Below are 21,200 nucleotides of genomic sequence, written 5' to 3'. Positions count from 1 at the left end.
GCTAATAAGTCCTTAGTTTTGGGGTCATGCTCAGGTAAAACAATTTGGCTAATCTATACTTCCAAGTCCTATTCTTGAAGATCAAGGGGTATAATAACATTTATTGGAATGACTGGAATTCTGATAGATTTTGGTTTTTAATGTAAAGATATCATTTAATCGTATTATTATATGTATTAGAAAGCGATGGGTTAGAAGAAGCCTACATACCCAACCCATAAAGTAAACTTTAAGATTGATTTATCCTGCAATAGATATGGTTCAATTCGTAACATACGTTTGTCTTCTTCTAATGCCTCTTAAGGGGAAAGTCATCTAGAAGTAACGGAATGTAATCATATTACGTTACGGAGTTTGGGTAATCCAAAAGTTATGTTCCTGATTACAATTTTGAACATGTAACTAGTAACTGTAACGGATTACAATTAGAAAGTAACTTACCCAACCCTGCTGACATTACTGGATTTGTGAGATCTTTCAGTAGCAGAAGGGATTTTATTTAACATTAAATTCACATGTCTAATTTACACACCAAACCACAAATTAAATGAAATCATTCCTTGACAGCCACTTCTGCGTAGGCCGCTGACTGTCCCCCACTCTCCTACACAGTTCTATTGATTTCATACTGTCCAGGACTCTCAGGCACATTGTTGCCATCTCTTGACTGTCCTTGGCTCTCAGGCATCCAATTGTCCTCAGTTTGACTCAAAGTCTCTGGAACAGAGTTATTGTGCTGGGGCTCAAACATGGGTCTATATATATAAACTCCCCCAGCAACTCCTAGCACAGTGGCAAAGGCTATCTGTGCAAAGGGTATCCTTCGTCGAAACATGTTCTCTGGATCAGGAGTCCCACCTACACTTGCATCGATGATCCTGGAAGAATAGAAGAGATTACCCAAAAGCTTTGCCTTGTATTGTCACACTGATGTTGTACATTACGTTTTTGCAGGAAGCACACAAAGCTTTCTTCATGGGGCTCAATTGTGCAGTAGAATGTCCTATCAAAAGTTTAAATCACGTGGATGATGTGACATTACCAAGCTGCTACATATGCAGAGAAGGAAATGTAAGCATTTATAAAACTTTGTGTGCATGATACAGCATTAGTGATGTAAACGCGAACCTCAACTACATACAGCATATGAATAATAATGACATGAATTGTTGTACGTCCCTGTGGTATGTCACGATTCTTTGTAACATGTGACATTGCAAAACTCTCCACTCATACTCAACCAGATCCTGCGCTACTACACTTACACGAATGCTAATTGGTTATCCTAACCTGCTGTATAAATTCTAACCTGCTACAAAAAGTCCATTTTCACAAAAACTGTATCCCCTCTAGACAAAACCGTGGGTTGTTAGCCATAGCTAGCTAGTGAGAGACAAAGGACACACAAATCTTATGTTTTCATAATTTTTCTTGCTTAAACATAACTCACCCCGATCTTTTATGAAGTGTGTGTAGCCCAAACCGTTTTCAATTCTAACAATTAAACAACTAACGCTGGCAAGAAAGCGACGTTTGGTTTGAGTGCAAAGGTCGAACATGCATCTACGGCGAATGAAAGTGGACAAGATAAAGGACAACAATAAACTTAAAATGCGATTTGGGACTTGTACGATTCATCCCCATAAAATGCATATCATAATTTATTCAATCAATTGTATGTTCTATAAGTGGTACAGATAACATTGCAAGCTGTATAACTTTACATCACCGATATGTAACACAATAATGATATCTTGACAATAGCGTTTACTTTCCAAGGAGTCGTCTGACGTCATCTACCTACGAGCACAAACACGGAACTAATGTGGATTTTGGTGCTGCTCGAATTAGATACGTTATATGTAGTTAGTTTTAGTTTATCTAAGTAATGGAAAAGATTCGTGTACGCTTAAATATCGGAAACAAAGCAGAGCCTGTTAAACTGAGAAATCAAAAATCCCAACAATATAGTGAAGAAGAAACATGTCCACTTGATAATGGTACAGTACAGTCGTGGCCAAAAGTTTTGAGAATAACACAAATATTAATTTTCACAAAGTCTGCTGCCTCAGTTTGTATGATGGCAATTTGCATAGACTCCAGAATGTTATGAAGAGTGATCAGATGAATTGCAAATAATTGCAAAGTCCCTCTTTGCCATGCAAATGAACTGAATCCCCCAAAAACATTTCCACTGCATTTCAGCCCTGCCACAAAAGGACCAGTTGACATCATGTCAGTGATTCTCTCGTTAACACAGGTGTGAGTGTTGACGAGGACAAGGCTGGAGATCAGTCTGTCATGCTGATTGAGTTTGAATAACAGACTGGAAGCTTCGAAAGGAGGGTGGTGCTTGGAATCATTGTTCTTCCTCTGTCAACCATGGTTACCTACAAGGAAACATGTGCCGTCATCATTGCTTTGCTCAAAAAGGGCTTCACAGGCAAGGATATTACTGCCAGTAAGATTGCACCTAAATCAACCATTTATCGAATCATCAAGAACTTCAAGGAGAGCGGTTCAATTGTTGTGAAGAAGGCTTCAGGGCGCCCAAGAAAGTCCAGCAAGCGCCAGGACTGTCTCCTAAAGTTGATTCAGCCTCGGGATCGGGGCACCACCAGTACAGAGCTTGCTCAGGAATGGCAGCAGGCAGGTGTGAGTGCATATGCACGCACAGTGCGGTGAAGACTTTTGGAGGATGGCCTGGTGTCAAGAAGGGCAGAAAAGAAGCCACTTCTCTCCAGGAAAAACATCAGGGCAGTCTGATATTCTGCAAAGGTACAGGGATTGGACTGCTGAGGACTGGGGTAAAGTCATTTTCTCCCTTTCCGATTGTTTGGGGCATCCGGAAAAAAGCTTGTCCGGAGAAGACAAGGTGAGCGCTACCATCAGTCCTGTGTCATGCCAACAGTAAAGCATCCTGAGACCATTCATGTGTGGGGTTGCTTCTCAGCCAAGGGAGTGGGCTCACACAATTTTGCCTAAGAACACAGCCATGAATAAAGAATGGTACCAACACATCCTCTGAGAGCAACTTCTCCCAACCATCCAGGAACAGTTTGGTGACGAACAATGCTTTTTCCAGCATGATGGAGCACCTTGCCATAAGGCAAAAGTGATAACTAAGTTGCTCGGGGAACGAAACATCGATATTTTGGGTCCATGGCCAGGAAACTCCCCAGACCTTAATCCCATTGAGAACGTGTGGTCAATCCTCAAGAGGCGGGTGGACAAACAAAAACCCACAAATTCTGACAAACTCCAAGCATTGATTATGCAAGAATGGGCTGCCATCAGTCAGGATGTGGCCCAGAAGTTAATTGACAGCATGCCAGGGCGGATTGCAGAGGTCTTGAAAAAGAAGGGTAAACACTGCAAATATTGAGTCTTTGCATCAACTTTATGTAATTGTCAATAAAAGCCTTTGACACTTATGAAATGCTTGTAATTATACTTCAGTAACATCAGTAACATAGTAACATCTGACAAAGATATCTAAAGACAGTGAGGCAGCAGACTTTGTGGAAATTATTATTTGTGTCATTCTCAAACCTTTGGCCATGACTGTATGTTCCCTGTTTGGTATAGCAGCTATCATATTTCTAGCAGACTGAACAAGTGTCAAACTGCTATTGATGATAAAAGTTAGAATGGAAATAAAGTTTAGCTAGCTACATCAACATAAATAAGAATGTGTTCTTAACTGACTTGCCTAGTTAAATAAAGAAATACAAATTAAAGTAGGCAACAGGTGATCCAGGAGCATGCAATTGTACTTGCAGTTTCAGAATGCTTGAGTCTTTCAAATGACTAGTTGATAATGGATGTAATTACCAATGCACATCTAACACAGGTAGCCTAACTGGTGGAGAGATATCTGACGTGTTTATGTTTATTCTTCTTCTCCTCAGGTGTATTGGGGGTCCATGTCAGTGTCTTCACTGTGGCATTTAGTCTCATCAACTGCTTCCTGGTCCAGACCAGCTTTGTCCCGGATGAATACTGGCAGTCCCTCAAAATCGCACATCTTATGGTTTTTGAATATTCTTGCAACAATATTCTTGAAACTTTAAGCAGTACCCTTCTAATAACCTTTTTGTGGACAATAGGCTGTGTATTCTACTAAATCCTTAATGACTTCACCTATGGCTATTTGATGTGGGAGTGGACAGCAGGTATAAGAGGGTTCTCCTACCCTCTCTTCTTTGCAGCTATATATAAGATATTGCACTTCTTCACCTATGACGCAGTTCAACTCTTGGTAAGTCATATTGAGTACATCTTCATATTTTGCAGCAACTTATAGTGCTGATGCGAAATGCATTGCATGTGACCCCATTGTCAAAACCTGTACAGTATATATTGTGGATTCTGCAGGTATGGCTACCTCGAGTTGTGCAGGCACTGCAATCTGCATTGGCTGATATTAAACTGTACTGCCTTATCCAATCACTGGAGCATTCTGACGTTGCCAAATGAATATTAAAAACAACATGGACGACTTTGTTTCTCATAACCTTTTCACTTATTCCAATTCTGGGTAATGTGGGCTGAAACCATGTGACAAAGCCTCTCTCTTTTTTTGCTACTAGTACCTCTGCCAGCTGTTCTTGGTTCACATGGCACTGCTGCACCAGGACCCTGACCAACACCATGGAGACCACACTCACAACTCTGGCTCTCTCCCATTAAGGATTTAAAATGTAATTGTATTTATAAAGCTTTTATGTAGCTTTTGATTGTTTCCTCGTGTCATATTTTATTTTTATTTGTTTTTTTGTATCCTCTGCCTGGCTTTAAAACACACAACAGGTAGGACCAACACCTCTACACAACTCAAACATAAAACCATTTCACTTACTGTGCATCTGTAAGTTTCCCATTACATGGCAAGTTACAAAATACCTTTTAATAACGCTCCATTAATAACATTATGTTTAAAACAGATTTTGCTTGTTTTCTTTCGCAGTACAAAATATTTGATCCTGGTTGCCTTGGCAGTCATTGTTCGTCCGACAGCCTTGCTTGTGTGGCTTCCTCTGTTGGTTTACCACTTCTGGCAGGAAGATAACAAGCTAAAACTCATAACTCACCTTTGCCTTCCCATTGGGTGAGTGCTTTGATTTGAGAAAGACCATTGTGCAGTTGTCTTGCGCACAAGTTCAGATTCATCTACCCTGTTCTGCCTTTCTGCATGGTATTTTGTGGTGAGTGCTAAAACTTCCTGAAAGATTCCAATGACTGCAAGTAACCAAACTAGCAACATACAGTCATACCCTATGCACGACATGGGGTCCTCGTTTATTGCAGGGATAGCTTTGGTGAATCTGAGAACCTGGAGACGGCCTGCCGCATGTGCCTTATTGGTCTCCAACCTAGTGCGGTCTGCCTGTACACAGGTCTGCTTCACCAGCGAGGCACCCTGGATGTCATGGGTCACCTCCAGACCTTGTGTGACAACAGCGATCCTTCAACCCCTCCACTGCCTGAAGTCCTCTTTCTAATGCCCTGTCACTCTACACCTTTCTACAGGTACAGTCCATTTTTGGGGGCTTTTGCATAGCTACTGAGGCAGTGCAGTAAATAATCAATATACATTTTTGTAGCCACATCCACTGTCCAATGAAGAAGCATTTCCTAGAATGTCCACCAGATCTCACAGGAGACAAGAGCTATGTCGATGAAGCTGAGAGATTCTTTGCTGATTCTCATCATTGGTTGACCTCATTTCCTTATAAGTCAATGCTGCCAACCCACCTGGTGTTCTTTGATGTTCTGAAGAAGGTTAGATACTCTGCATTTTGTAATTCAAGACTAATGACTAATGGCTCCTTCACTCTTACAATCACTTTTATTATTAGCCTTTTCTGTCCTCAGGAGATCTCGGCATTCTTGGAGGGGAATAGATTTATGAGAAGTACAGAAATATTCCACAGTCACGTTCCTGAAGGACGAGTTGGAAAAAGCATCCTAGTTTATCAAATGCACTGAACAGAATGAGAATACATTTCTAAGAAGCACAAAGATTTTCCCTTACTCATGTATCTCAAGGACGAGTTTGAAGAAGCATCCTAGTTTACAAAATGCACTGAACAGAATCATCTTGACCATTGGAAAGTTAAATCAAAATGGATCTGTAAAGCAAAGGAATAAATTATAATTAAAACTGAATAACAGATTGATCTTTTAAACAGTGAAAATAATGCAACACCTGGCCAGACAGTTTACTATATTAGGGGGGGAAAGAAGCAATCAATATTCACTTTTTTTATTTATTGGGAAGCTGCAATTCATTTTCAACAGCACATCTGTAAATGAAAGGAAATAAATCAGCCTTAATAAAACAAGCCATAGTTGGAATGTTACTGAACAATTTAACGACAACACAGTTGCACTTTATCTCACCATTTTAAACAAATATGTAACGTAGCAGCACATTATAGAAATCCACTGTGGTTTTGCTACTTTTAAAGTTTTACTGCACACAACAGTATCATTGTCAGCAATTGTTTAGGCCATCATCTCACAATTATCAATTTGTCACCTTATGACAATTTGGAATTGAAATTAAAGTGTATTTGTCAGTGCATAACTTCTCAATGCCACTGACAAAAATTATATTTCTTTCCATTGTTGGATCCATCCAATGAATCACTAATCATTCACAATAGGCCTACATTTAGACAATTAAAATGGTAACAGATTATTATTATTTTCTTTTTTTTAAACAAGGCACAAAAATAAGAAATGTTGTGCAAATTACAGTCAGTGATGGTTCTTAAAAAGAACATGTAACAGCTGACCTGATGACAATGAATGTGTACTACAGAGTTTGCTACTGTCAGATTTACTTACTGTATTCCAATGTTTAATTGCTGTAGTTAGTCATATTTAAAGACAATTCATGGCTAAATCATTGCAGCAATAATTTTCTTTGTGCGCATGAGATTAGATGCAGTCAGATACACCACCATTGACACTAACCTAAAGATTGCTTACACAACACAGGAAGCAAGGGGACATTCAGGCAGTGTTAAAAGAACATTGTGCAAAATCACAAAAACAGAAGAATAAGAAGTGAAAAGGCTTTCCAAACACATCCTAAATAGCCTTTGCAACTACAATATCAGCCATTATAAAAACAGATTCATTAGGTAAGATTATTCTCAATATTTGGGATCAAAGGGCATAGGACCCAACTCTATTTTTACATCAGCCATGTGTCTGTCTGTGTTCCGTCCTGCTCTGCTCCACTTCCTCTCTCTTTGTGACCGGGGCCGGGCCCTCTGATTGCGCTGCTTGGCTAGTCTTTCTTCTTTAGTATCCGTATTTGGCACTTCAAAGGGTCTACTGTGAGGTGGCGAAAAGAAATGTCAGAATATGGTAAAGTACAACATTCACAAGATCCTATTGAAAAAACAGTTATGAAAACTATAAACTTACCTTGACCCATAACGTTTTGAGTAGGTATCTCCAAAGAAGTGCCTGTAGACATACTCGTCAAGATCTTCAAAGACGTCATCGTTGTGGCCATGGTACTCATCCATGTCCTCCAGGTAGTCTTCCACACCACTAACAAAGTCTGTGAACAGCATCTGATCGTGGATGAAGACGCCGTTGTGAAAGAAATTGTTAATAAAGCTCTCCAGCTCAGTCCAGTGGTGGAAGTGGTCAACCTCCTGCTGGAGGTAGCTGTGAAGCAGCTGGTTGAACTCATCTGCTCTTATGGGGTCCATGGCTTTGTTGAAGAGGCTCATGGATTCTTGGTAGGCACAGTCGAAAACCCCAGAGCAACCTTTGGGCACTCCTCTTTGTTGTTGCTCAGCCTCTAGGTCCTCCTCAACTTTACCCCCTGACTTCCGGGTGTTACGGTGTGCCTGGAAAGAGTCATCAGTGGATTTACGAGGGTGACGATGCAGGGGCTTGTGGGTTCTGGGCTGCCATGGTTCCTCCTCTGAGTGCTTGTTTCCATGGTCTCTATGATGCTCCTGCTGCTCAGTCTTGGCTTCCTTCCTCTCGTGAAACCTCCGATCGTGAGGCCGGTAAGTCTTGTCCATCATACGCGAAGCAGAGTCCTTGAAGTGGCGGAAGGTGGATTTCACAGAATCAGAGAACTTCCTCAGATTCTCCTTCACAGCCTCTTTGGCTTTCGTTATCTGCTCTTTGTGATGGTGCACAAACTCCTTGGTGGAGTTCTTCACCGCATCAAAAGTGTCTTTCACCTTCCCTATCACGCCATCCTTGGACCTCTTGACTTTGGCCTGCTTGTCTCCCTTGGCCCTGTCCTCTTTGGTTTCCACATAGAGCCTCTCCCAAAGGTCAGAGCGCTGCTGCTCAAAGCTCAGCTTCTTCTGCAACTCCATGAGCCGTGACTGCAGCTCCTCTGTCTCCGGGTCGACCTCTCCTCCGGCCCTGGTGTTGCGGCTGCTCAGCTGCTCCCTTAGCTGGTCGGTCACCTTCCGCTCATTATCCAGCTCCCTCCTCAGCGTCTGGGCCTCAGCCATCAGGGCCTCCCTCTGGCTCAGGAAGCTACGGAGGCGCTGCGTCTCCTCCTCCAGGTGGTCCTTCAGCCTCTGGTTCTCAGACAGTATGGAGTCAGCCCCGGCCCCAGTCTCCTCCAGTTCTCGGATCTGGGAGCGCAGGTTCCTCAGCTCCTCCTGAAGGGTGGACAGGGACTCCTCCTCACGCTCCAGGGAGCTCTTCAGCAGCTGGTTCTCCACCATCAGGTGACTCTGCTTAGACTCAATCTTAACCCTCTCCTCGCCAGTCTGCTTCAGTTTCACGACCAAGTCTTCTTTCTGGGCCTTGTTTCAAAACAAAAATACATAATTTGTTATGCATCCACAAAAGGAGTATTAGCAAAACGCTTAAACATATGAACAACAAGGGGAACAGTTAGGCTTAAATTAATAATGAAGATGGTTAAAAGTGAAACGATGACAAAATACAATTTCTTCACAGTCAGACGAATAAATGACAAATCAATTAATGGTGAATTTTGTTGCAGCAGTTGAATCTTTATCTTTAGATATTAGTCCACCTTCAATTTATATGGAAAGACCCACCACTAGTGTTAAATTTCAACCGTAACCTGTACTTGCATGTTACCTGTAGCTGGGCCTGTTTGGATCTGAGATCCTGGTTCTCTTTAGTAAGCTTGTCCATAATCCCTGTGAGGGACAGCATCATGTCACTCTTGTCCTTTAGGTCTTCTCTCAGACTCTTAACCACGTCCTAAACGTGTGGAAACAGCATCACCAAAGTGAGCAAATGCATTGCTATAAAATGAGAATACATTTAAGCTTCATCTCACTCTACAGTTAAGTGGAGTGTCAAATGGTTCTCAAGGGGGCAAAAAGCCATCAAAAACAAATCGTAGATAATAGTCACGTAACATGAAGAGTTTAAATGTGAATTCACAAATATATGTGCGAGCAGCAATATGAACGTGGTCACAGGATGAAAAAGGAGAAAATATCAGTTGGATTACAAAGAAAGCCGTTTATCATGTAGGAACAATCTTCCTTTATGTGCAATCACTGAAAGCATTGAGAAGAAGATTTCAAGAATTTGTATCATTGGTACAAACTATTAAAAACCTTATGTCTAAATACAAAATCTGGGTTGAATCTGATGTATGGTTCATGAGGAGAATATGCCTGCAGATGATTTTGAGCATTAGCATTACATGACTTGTTAATAGTTTCCTTGTTTTTGAGATATCAAAACCAAATTCAGTGTGGTTCATCTTAGGGATGTCCATGATAGCGATGACAAATTTCAAGTTGCTAGACCACTATGGAGTATATTTACACTGGTTTAAATGGACACATAACCCGATTTTGACCAATCCCTTCGTCTTTCTCAAAGTAATTTAAAACATGTACCATGGGCTTACTTTCCAAATTTGGTGTAATTTGGTCCTATGGTTCATGAGAAGAAGATTTTTGAAGTATTTTAAACCTATTTTAGCATATACGCATCTACTGGTAAAGTGTGGCCATCTTTGAATGCAATGTTATTTACTCTTTAGGGACTATTTTGATGAGTCCAAAGACCACATTTGGAATGAATCTGACTTTTAGTCCATGAGATTTGATTATTTTAAGCATTAGCTTTACATAGTCAAAAGTTAATTGTTAAGTTTCCTTATTTTTAAAGATATCAATGCCAAATTTAACTTGGTTCATCATGGTAATGTCTGATGACCCTAAAGTTAAGTTGATAGGCGATTTTGAAGTGGATTTACAAAGGATTTAAATGGACACGTAAAATCTGATTATCAATAACTCAGCCATCTTGTAACCAATCCCTTAGCTTTTCTCAAACTAAGTTAAGAGGTGTACCATGGGCCTACATGCCAAATTTGGTCTTAAGTTTTCCAAAATGTTCAGGATGGAGCAAAATCTATGCTGACGTACTTTATGGGTCCTTGAGGCAAATTTGTTCAACATAAAGACACCTACATACAACGTTAAGTCTCTAGGTTAAACGGGGCGGCGGATATGAAGGTTTAAGTGAGGTTGCTTAACACTGCCACCTTTAGGCCAATCGGTGCAATTATTTTTGTCTAAGTTAATCATGGCTAGTTTCAGTGTGCCAAATTAGAAAAAAGTTACCAATCAAATCTTAAGTTATTTGACCAGGTCAAGAATTTTTTTTTAAGCATAACAATAGATTTCAGTGTTGCTGTGAACCCCTAAATATAAACCACAAAAACAAGGATAGGCTACACAGTATAATATAGGGGGCTTGCAATGTATTTCAATACAAGGACCTCATTGCCTAAAGAAACATTTTGCTTCTGTATGTCATATCAAAAACTATTTGAGATCAGTGGAAAATGTAACAAAGCTAGATAGTGTTTGACCACTTCCTTTGAGGCATAATTTGTAAAAACAAAAAAAAAAAACATCCTTCCGTGTGGTTGGTGGTGAAGATACATTATTTTGCGAGCAAATAGCTCTCTGGAAGGCGCAATAGTGTGCTTTAGTTGAGGCATAAGCATACTTACCACAGAAGTTAGATTTTCTTGACAAATAATAGTGAAATGAGTGTACTCACTGAGCATTGCTGTGAAAGTTGTGGATACATCAATTTAATATTGAAATGCTTAAAAGTTCTTCCTAAAATATGATACTGATAGTACCAAATGTGACATTAGGACTACTGGCACTTTAATGCCTAAAATCTGCAAGTGTTCAGTCAAAAGAATGAGAGAATTCTATAGCTGGAACAAAGTTCACCAAAAAAAAAAGAAAGAAAAATCAGCTTCTAAGACAGGGAAATAACATGTATTTTGTTTTATTATGCTAATTTCTTTGAGAAGGATAGAGGGAGGTGGCTTATGATACCTAACTGTATGTATCAAGAACTCTTTACAGACCTTGTTGATGACATTTGGTCCTTTATGACACGGAGGCTGCAGATCTCTCGAATTACCAAGGTCGTTCACTCCACAGATCTTCTCCACAATCTTCTGTCTCTCCTGAACCTGTACTGTGCCTGTGTTAGAATGAAATATTAGGCATTCCCTTCATTTTCCATAAGCATAGGCATGATTCACCAGATGATAATACACATTCAAGAATAGTAACACAGAAGCAGAAAAGGTTGTGGGAAATGTCCACGTCATGTTAGGTGCACTAAAAAGGGTTCCCACTCTTGGACAAACAAACATTTCAAGACTTATCCATGCAGACCAATTAGTTTCTAAGATTCAAAACTATTTGGTGACATTGATCAGCAGTGGCAAAATCAACTCAATAACAGAAATGTGTTGACTTATGACCACACTCGCTGACAAATTAGAAAACCCCCGACATTCCATGTGTGGGATGTAGGTGTTGGAATTCCCTGACCCTTGGGAAATTAGGAACCCATTGTTACCTCACCTTACCAAAGAAGACGGCACAAGAAAGTGATATACTACCACACACAAAAACAGAAAATAAATTGACTTACATTCAACAAGTGACCCATCATGAGCATCTGGTTTGTAGTCAACTCAAAATGTGGCACACCTCTATGATTAAGTTTATCAGTCATATTCAGCATGTCACCTTTCAGCCAGCTCTGAGCTGCCAATAACATTGGAAAACTGATTGCTTATTGACCACAACCCAGATACTGTATTACATTTTTATATTTTAATCATTTAGCAGACACTCTCATCCAGAGTGATTTACAGGAGCAATCCGGGTTAAGTGCCTTGCTCAAGGGCACATCGACCCTCTTAAACACTAGGCTACCTGCCACCCTATGACTAAATTATTTGTTTTTACACATAAAACATTCTGATGAGGATGGATTCAAGAAATCAACAAAGCACTGCAATTCTCTTTTCACTATCTTAATAGGATGTGTATCCTATGATCAAATATATCTATGTAGGCACTTGACATGCTTTGCATAATCCCACTAAACACACATAGGTTTAGTCTGTGCTACTCAAAACTACGATGCGGTGATGACACATGACATTCACATGACATTATCATGACTTATGAACCTAAGCAAGTTGAGTTAGACAATTACCCTCAAACCATCCACTCCATACTGTACCTTCAAATTTTCCTAGAACACAAAACCAACACAAGTTAAAACTGCTAAAAACAGCCCTCCTCATGAATTCCTTTTACCAATGATTCCATACTTATAATGAGCAACATTGAAATTCTTCATCACATATGTACCAATACTTTCCCATGATGCTTACCATAGAAGTGACCAAAGCCCATGCTCATGGCGATGATGAGGGCTAGTAGGATACATTTGTTAAGGGTGCTGCTGACATGGCCTTGAGGTGGGGGAGCAACGCGAGGTTCCTGCTGCACCTCCTCCTCCTGTACCTCCTTCTGCTCCTCCTCTAGAGTCTCCTCTAGGTCACTGTGGCCAGACTCCTGCACCTCCTCTCCATGGTCAGCCACAGAGCTAGTGGTGCTCTTCCTCACCCTGCGCCTCCGCACTACTGGGGTGACCTGTTCTCCTCCCTCATCCTCACTGCTGCTGGAATCTGCAACCACAGGCTGCTCCGCACGGAAAACTGCAACATACACACACCCACACAAAGAATCATTAGTGCACTGAACCATAATTACAATGTAGACATGTAGGTTGACATGCTTGTAAACCATGCTTATGCTGCTAAAATCATTAACAGCTGCTTGAAATATACTGTTTTAATTGCCCTCATTGATCTAGTAGCAAAGTGCGGTCCATGGCAATATATCATGTCTCCATTCAATTCTAATTAAAGAGCGACTGCCCCTAAAAAACTGCTTCTCATTTTGAAAACGGCCTATGTGGCATCGATATGAGTCAGAAGCAGTTATTCTACTATCAAAATTGACTACAAAGTGTAAATGGGATCATTTTGGTCATAAAGTCAGTCTCATCCAAAACAAAGATATGCGAGATAGGGAAAAAATGTATGGGTACCATAAGTTTTCCTTGGGTTGGGTATATTTCAATCCTGCCACAGTTGGCAGCACCAAGTAATCATCAATTCAGCGCTCAGCTGCAGGCGACCCCATCGTAATGCCCATGGTCAATTTGGTTTGACATGCGATATCCCTATGGGGCTATTTAGGGACCATCAGTAAATTACACAATGTATATGGGACAATATTTAAAAAATGTCAATAGCTCCAAATGTACTTACTTAAAAACCTCAAACCTGCTATAAATTGTGGAAATTCAAATATTGAAAGCATTGAATGAGACAACTAAAAGATATGAAACATAAAAATATTGTCCCATTTACACAGTCATTTATTGACGGCCCCTAACTAGCCCTAGAGATAAGCTATTCCATGTCAAACCAACTTTGCCACAGTGGCACACCAGAGGATGAAGCTAATTGGCTAAATAAGTTGGCTAGCACTGACTAGCCTAGGTGACATCAAGACAAGACCTGGTTAGCCTTTCAAGTTATCTGAAGGGTGAGTGATTGTACATTCACTTTGCCAAAACGGTACACAAACACTTGCCACGTGTGAACACACACACACACACACACACACACACACACACACACACACACAAAACCACACACCTCCCAAGACCACACACCTCCCAAGACCACTCTTATTTGGCTTCGGCCATGGCTGCTGCATTTCTCAATGACCAAGTCAGTCGAAAATCTAAGCCAAATCAGGAAGTTCAGCCCCCCTTTAAAGCCTATACATAGTTTTTTGTAAAGCAGGGCTCTCCAACCCTGTTCCTGGAGAGCTACAGTCCTGTAGGTTCACACTCCAACCCTAGTCTAGCACACCTGATTCTAACAATTAGCTGGTTTAAAAACCAAGTGAGTTACAACTGAGATTGGCGCAAAAACCTACAGAAGGGTTGCTCTCCAGAAACAGGGTTGGAGACCCTATTGTAAAGCTAGGTTTCATGACATTGGTGCACATTCAACTGGGGAAACAAAAATAATGCTTTAGTCTTCCAGAGGAAATGCCAAACCTGTAAAACTGACCCACATTGCTGTGAAAATGTGCTTATGTTTTGCTTAACAATAACCATTGATTGCACAATCTGATTAAAGACATCCCTCTGGTAATAGGAGCAACATGTAAACAACATGCCTCAGTATCACGTTTAATCTAGGTTACATGATCACAGAGGTGACCACTAGCCTAAAATTAAAAGACAAATACAGGAGATCCAGACTAACAACTAATCAAATATTCTGATATACAATGTTTCTGAAATAAAATGTATTATAGGCTGGGCTAATTATACATCAGGTATATCAGTCAAACCAATGCCATTTAGCCAAATCATCACTGGGGCAACTTCCAGTTGTTAAGCCTAAAAAAAACACACATCATGCTGAAATACCACGCAAGTGTTTCGTTTCGCACATTTAGTGGCGGTTGCAACATCCTTCAAAAAGAAGCAGAACTTGTTTACGTCATTGGACAGCATTTGCCCTGACAACAGCTTATCAGGTTTAGGCCTGCTACACTGTGTTGAGCAAGACAAGCAGCACGCTATCATATTCACACCAGTCCAGTTTATACCACCTGAGAGAGAACGGCTGCCAGACATCTGCCCTTTCAGTTGGCAGCCCAAGTCCCACAGACTCTGTGGAAGCTTCCAGTGGCCCATCATCAGCCTGGCTTTAGGACAAGGGGAAGGGGAAAGGGATAGGAAGGGGTGCTTTGTTGGTTTCTTCTGTTTGTCGTCACGCCCTATCTGTTCTCTTATCCACTTAAGTTGCTTGATCATCACCAGACCATCAAACCTTGCATGGAAACATCTCTTAACTTTGAACTGCGAAGATAAATACAAATGTATCTAAATTCTCCAATTTACCTCATACTGGAATTCATTGAAACATCCCCTAAAGGGTGTGTTGGTTTGCCCTACCAGTCTCTGCTGCGCTGAAGGTGTACTGGCTGCTGGAGGAGGTGCCCAGGTAGAGCTCCTCGCTGACTGCTCCCTCTTCCTCCTCCACCGTCTGCTCATCCCAAGGCCCGAGCTCAGTCTCCCTAGTGTCCCCCAGAGTCACAATGTCAGAGTGGTCACTGGAGGAGCACAGAGTCACTTGCTCGTCCCCGGCCACCTCACCTCCAGCCTGCAGAGGATATTCCACATGGTTGGCATAGGGACTGGAAACATAGCAACATGGGAATCATACAATATACAGCTGAAGAATGTTTTGTTTTTAACCCTCACCTCAGAAGCAGACAATGTCTCATCTAAGGTTTCTTCTTTTAGAGTGGCATCAAGAGATGACTCACCCCTCTCCTCAGTGCACTCAGCTGAAACACATTTAGAGGACATTTAAAATGTCAAGACAAGTTGAGTACATGCCATTTACTGTGAGCACATAACATCTCAATACAGCTATAAATGTGTTTCATTACAGATGGTTAAACCAAATTATGTAGTGTTTTTCTGATACATGTATATTACAATGTAACAGTTTTAACCCAGTCATCAATAGATTTTTTTGTAATAGGCCTAGATATTTCAAAGTGATTTCATTTGTCACGACAAGGCATATGGTAACTCCTCCTACCAGAGAGAGAGGGGGGTTGGTCCTGCAGCAGCTCTGGCTCCAGCACTGCGCTCTCTGAGAGATCAGGTCCACATTCCAAGCCGTTCTCTGGCCCCAGGGCCTCAATATCTGAACCCTTAGAAACAAGCCTATTATATTAGCCTACCACATTTCAGACAACCCTACATGAAGGCATACTATGATCTCCAGTTCACCCTATTAACCATCAGCCTTTCAAATAAATCTAGACAGTCGGCATAATGGCAATGACTGGCATAAAGGCACTCAAGAAGTAACTAAGATGACATGAAACTTTGAATTAGTAAGTCACTAACAGTCATATCCATAGGCCAGTCCCATTAGAGTGCACTGAGGAATTTCAAGGGCTCTAGTTCCTAATACTGGACTATTGGTCCTACAAGGGTTAGCTGAGGTGCTCAGGCTGATGGGGAATCAAATAAGGACCCAGTTAGAGTCAGAAAGACTTGACTTACTTCATTACTTATGATAGTCCACCCACAGGAGGACTCTGTGTCACTTGAGCTCTCTGACATGGCTCCGCCAGCTGGTAAAAACAATGGAGCACACTGTAGAAAATGCATTTGGAATTATTCTTTTTTGCACAAGAGGAACATTTGAATACTCAAATGCAAAATGTATCATTCTGCATAAAACCACAGTTCACTGATATGACATTGAGATAAGACAGTTCACAACAGCAGTACACAGACATTGCAGCATAATGCATGCCTTGTTGACAGGGGAATGTCTAGCTCTCAAAAACCATTCATCTCCATATGGAGGGTTTTCAGCCATTACATTCGCTCACATTTGGATCCATGTAAACTACAATTTTGATGTTGTGTTTTAACATTTAGAAACGTCAATCATCACTTTCAAAACGGTTTTCTAAACATATGCTGGTATGCCCCTTATCTTTCATGTCAGCGAGGAAAAAAATTATAATAAAAAAGATACACTTACTGTAGCAGTTTTGCACAGATTCATACACTGTGTGTGCCTCCAGCTGACGAACTACACTTCCTCCATAGTTAGCTTACACCAAAGATGGATATACTGACAATACACGAGTCTCCCTAACAATGGGAGTCATTGTCCAGACAGGCTAGATGGGCTGTCTAGCTTCTGTCTATATGTTCTTTGGGTTGGTGGATACATCTCATTATTATAATACTTTTTGAATATTCGATGAGAGTTGTTGACTTTAACCGCCTGTATTCAGTGGAGAGACGCTATGCTACTAGCCTCATGCCATGACTATGCATAGCCATCTCGAGACAACTCGGATATAAAGTGTTTTTTCTCAAAGTTGCAAGTGTTGTGTCAAATATCCCCCTGACAGAATCCCCCCCTTCTAATTTCCTTCATTTTGTGGCTAGAGTCAAATACTTTCTGTGGCACACATCAGAGTCAAATACTTTCTATAGAACAAACTTCACGTCAGGATAGGCAACCGAAATGAATAATGAATGTATGTGTGTTATATTAAACATAGAGGGAGTAAAATGTTGGCAAGCAATAAACATTTCAGAACAACTATGGCTGAATTATTATCCTTATACTTTCAAAAATACTAGTGGAATAAGACATGGGAGAGATGACGAATTTTGGCAAAGAGATGTATTTATAGACTAATACGCCCCGGGTGCGGGCGGAGGCTGAAGAGTGGGTTCGCCCAGGGCGCCCCGGGTGCGGGCGGAGGCTGAGGAGTGGGTTCGCCCAGGGCGCCCCGGGTGCGGGCAGAGGCTGAGGAGTGGGTTCGCCCAGGGCGCCCCGGGTGCGGGCGGAGGCTGAGGAGTGGGTTCGCCCAGGGCGCCCCGGGTGCGGGCGGAGGCTGAGGAGTGGGTTCGCCCAGGGCGCCCCGGGTGCGGGCGGAGGCTGAGGAGTGGGTTCGCCCAGGGCGCCCCGGGTGCGGGCGGAGGCTGAGGAGTGGGTTCGCCCAGGGCGCCCCGGGTGCGGGCGGAGGCTGAGGAGTGGGTTCGCCCAGGGCGCCCCGGGTGCGGGCGGAGGCTGAGGAGTGGGTTCGCCCAGGGCGCCCCGGGTGCGGGCGGAGGCTGAAGAGTGGGTTCGCCCAGGGCGCCCCGGGTGCGGGCGGAGGCTGAAGAGTGGGTTCGCCCAGGGCGCCCCGGGTGCGGGCGGAGGCTGAAGAGTGGGTTCGCCCAGGGCGCCCCGGGTGCGGGCGGAGGCTGAAGAGTGGGTTCGCCCAGGGCGCCCCGGGTGCGGGCGGAGGCTGAAGAGTGGGTTCGCCCAGGGCGCCCCGGGTGCGGGCGGAGGCTGAAGAGTGGGTTCGCCCAGGGCGCCGTACAAACTACAACCGCCACATACACTTGAAAACTGCAAACAAAAATGCTTTCTGCTACTAAGATCTGTGAAATGTAGGTTCAATTGACAACGGTGTGGCGAGCAGAAATCTCAACTAGAACAAGTCGCAGCAATGAAGAACGCGAAGAGGGGAAGTACTCTGCCAAGGGGGAGATTTTCCGCACAACACCGGGATATCACGTGTCCTACTTATATCAGTACACTCTTAACATACACGCTGAACAACTTATGCTTATATTCGAGAAAATAAGCCATTCGTTTTTTTCTTGACCAAATTCGACAGTCATTATTGACCTCCATCCAAAAACTCCTTGCTCGGTGAAAAAACACCGCCTAAAAGAGGGAGACAGATTTTCTGCCGAGTTGGACATCTCTCTTCCTCTCCGCTTACACACACCGGTGTTCTGAACACACTAGATACCTAACAAGCACTCTAACGTGGAGATATGGCTGTGTGGGAACACTAACCATATAAAAGATGTGTAGTAATTTACATTTTGTTTAAAATAAGTAATAATGTTTCACTGATATGAAAGATACGTTACTTATATTTCCAAAACAGTACCGCAAGCGATGCGTGTTAATGTTTAGAGTAAGCGTCAGGGCACTTAACACAACTCACCCGGTAAGAAGAAACTATCGTCAATAGGCGCTATAGTAGTTTGAGTCTATGAATGGTAGGGGATGTCATGCTGACCCCCTTTGCTGGTGAATGATTGCACCAATGTCCCACTTTTGGGGAGATCGAAAACAGTTTGTATGTTTCTCTGTATAGGCATAATATTTTTTGCAGCAGAACATGATAAAGAGTTTGTACAGCTTTCAGAGTACCCAGTAGTGGTTGTGTAGAATGTGGGTTGTGGGGGGCAAATGTCAATCCCACCACAACAACAAAAACATTTTGGAATACTGTTACTTTACCACCTAACTAGTTTACTGGTGAAGGAAAACGAAGCCTAGTGAGTATTGTTGATATTATTTCAACAAACCGAGTTTGGTGTGCACGGTTCAATGCATGGGGGCCTTCGTAGCTGGACTGTGCAGGATTGCGATGCCGCCAGCTAGCTAGCCAACTACAGTTAGCACATGAGGAGTCCAATCCGCAGTCGATTATTCAACAAATATATATATATATATATATATATATAGTTAACTAACGTTACATATGTAGCTATGTAACGTTATTATATGCTCAATACTAATAATTATCATAAATGACACAACCAGGTGAAAATGCGAACGGAGGGGTGTTTTCTGCAAACAGCTGCTAGATAGACTGAAATGTAAACAGCTTCTTGCTAGCTACCTAACAGTAATAGCTAGCTACTAGTACGCGTTAGTTTATCTAACTTATCCTACTCTGTAACTACAAGTATGACTTACAAACCACTCTAACCTGACAAAACATCAGACAGTAATATCATTACCCAGTAAGTTTCCAACGTAGAAAGTACGAATTTCTGCAAACGATTATTGATATTGCAGTCACAATTGCGCCCTCACAGCTTCATCGATTTCAATCCAACAACAACACAATCAGCGTCTCGTCAGCAACACTAAAAATAGTACTTCCGGATCACGGAATTTCGAAACGTTCTAAATAAAAGTCTCCCACGTAATTGTAGAAACGTGTCAATAACCTGTATTTATTCATGATACATGAAAAATAACTGTTTAAACATTAACAATGAAGGGAGCAGGGTAAGGTCAAGGAGGAGAAGGGGGGAGGCAGAAGGGTAAATTCAGGGCATGCTCAGACACTGAAAGAGAGGACACAAAGACCTCTGGATTATTCTGCTATTTCAAATGCAATTAATTATGTTATGCAGCACAATGAAAAGATTGATAATGCATTTTTGAAGGAAGTTACCCAAATTCTGCAATGGCCAACTTCTACAAAAAACACAGCAAGGATTCATGTCGGGCTGCTTATATGGAAAGATGAGAATTTTGATATAGGCCTATGTGCTTGTGTTATGCAGCTAAAGGAAGGCAGGGATAGCAAAGTGGTGGAGTCTATGCCGGACACTGGTGTTAATCAGGTGCTTGAATTAATTGAGTCACAGGAAGGAGTAGTAAAGGGTGGACCTAGTGCTATAGTAGGAGTTCAATGTACTGATAGTGACGCTGTTCTCTGTAGTGATAAAGTTAGCTATGGAGTACTGATAAAAGCATAGATCAGAATAATTTGACACAACGGATTATAAATGCTGTTGAACCCCCAAATTTGACACATAAATTGTATTGGGGTGGTCGTGATGTTGGGGATCACCAGAAAGTTAAGACTTGCCACAGAAAGGGGAAAAAATAATAATAAATGTTTAGATTATTATGCTAGTTCAATGGCAGTACATGCCATCATGCAGCATAATGACACATTTGAGTTCCAATTTTGGGAGGAAGTTGACAAAACTTTGCAATGGCCATCTGGAACAACCATTGTCATTAATCATAGTATCAAAATTCTTAGGAACATGTGTAATAAGAATAGAAGTAAAATTCAAAGTCTTGTTCATGAGATTGAGTAAGAGGTTGAGTTGACCAACCCTTTGAGCCTGTCACCCATATGTAATGACATAGGAGATAAGCGTGACAGCACAAACTTAAGTCAGGGCAACACAGTCAAAGACAGTACACTAATTGATTAAAAAAAACACCAATCAAAACACAAGAGTGGGGAGGAGAAATGCAGTGAAACGTAAATATGGTGAGGAATGGGTCACACATTAAAAGAAACCCAAAACACTGTTTTGTTGCTGTAAATAACCAAATAACAATAAATGAGCAATGCTAGCATGTGATATCTGTGAAATTGGTATCAATTTGATAGTCAAAAGGATGTAGAATT

The 21,200-nt window shown here is 41.8% G+C and overlaps 2 protein-coding genes, 1 long non-coding RNA gene and 1 pseudogene across 8 annotated transcripts; 2 read left to right on the top strand and 2 right to left on the bottom strand.

Moving 5' to 3' along the window:
• Positions 1 to 475: 475 nt before the first annotated feature.
• pigbos1 (PIGB opposite strand 1) lies at positions 476 to 875 on the bottom strand. The gene has a single exon (XM_029767500.1). It carries the CDS (start codon positions 833 to 835, stop codon positions 605 to 607), a length of 231 nt encoding a protein of 76 aa, XP_029623360.1. The 5' UTR covers positions 836 to 875; the 3' UTR covers positions 476 to 604.
• A 755-nt stretch (positions 876 to 1,630) lies between these two features.
• LOC115203114 (uncharacterized) lies at positions 1,631 to 4,392 on the top strand. Its single transcript, XR_003880115.1, has 3 exons — positions 1,631 to 2,000; positions 3,912 to 4,261; positions 4,378 to 4,392. It is a non-coding gene; the product is annotated as an uncharacterized LOC115203114 (long non-coding RNA).
• A 731-nt stretch (positions 4,393 to 5,123) lies between these two features.
• Positions 5,124 to 6,171, top strand: LOC115203112 (GPI mannosyltransferase 3-like; annotated as a pseudogene).
• An 87-nt stretch (positions 6,172 to 6,258) lies between these two features.
• On the bottom strand, positions 6,259 to 19,913 carry LOC115203111 (cell cycle progression protein 1). Of its 6 annotated transcripts, none has more exons than XM_029767493.1 (12): positions 19,780 to 19,913; positions 16,504 to 16,596; positions 16,031 to 16,145; positions 15,685 to 15,770; positions 15,376 to 15,583; positions 15,030 to 15,125; positions 12,719 to 13,045; positions 12,538 to 12,576; positions 11,387 to 11,505; positions 9,109 to 9,234; positions 7,444 to 8,804; positions 6,259 to 7,350 (listed from the first exon to the last, which is right to left on the bottom strand). In XM_029767493.1, the coding sequence occupies exons 2-12, from the start codon at positions 16,561 to 16,563 to the stop codon at positions 7,167 to 7,169; spliced, it is 2,721 nt and encodes a 906-aa protein (XP_029623353.1). In that variant the 5' UTR covers positions 16,564 to 16,596; positions 19,780 to 19,913; the 3' UTR covers positions 6,259 to 7,166. The 6 variants fall into 6 exon arrangements, with proteins under 6 accessions (XP_029623353.1, XP_029623355.1, XP_029623354.1 ...); XM_029767495.1 differs by having other exon boundaries at positions 12,565 to 12,576; XM_029767494.1 differs by having other exon boundaries at positions 16,504 to 16,574; positions 19,780 to 19,910.
• Between the last annotated feature and the right edge of the window lie 1,287 nt (positions 19,914 to 21,200).

Source organism: Salmo trutta, chromosome 12, assembly GCF_901001165.1.
Source record: "Salmo trutta chromosome 12, fSalTru1.1, whole genome shotgun sequence".
Taxonomy (NCBI): domain Eukaryota; kingdom Metazoa; phylum Chordata; class Actinopteri; order Salmoniformes; family Salmonidae; genus Salmo; species Salmo trutta.
This window is presented reverse-complemented; position numbering and strand designations above follow the sequence as displayed.

Excerpts from the sequence above, each read along its gene's own strand:
- LOC115203111 (XM_029767493.1), bottom strand. The coding sequence starts at position 16,563 with ATGTCAGAGAGCTCAAGTGACACAGAGTCCTCCTGTGGGTGGACTATC. Across the intron at positions 12,577-12,718 it reads GGGCTTTGGTCACTTCTATG|GAAAATTTGAAGGTACAGTA; the intron begins GTAAGCATCATG and ends TTTGTGTTCTAG. Across the intron at positions 7,351-7,443 it reads TCAAAACGTTATGGGTCAAG|TAGACCCTTTGAAGTGCCAA; the intron begins GTAAGTTTATAG and ends GCCACCTCACAG.
- pigbos1 (XM_029767500.1), bottom strand. The coding sequence starts at position 835 with ATGTTTCGACGAAGGATACCCTTTGCACAGATAGCCTTTGCCACTGTG.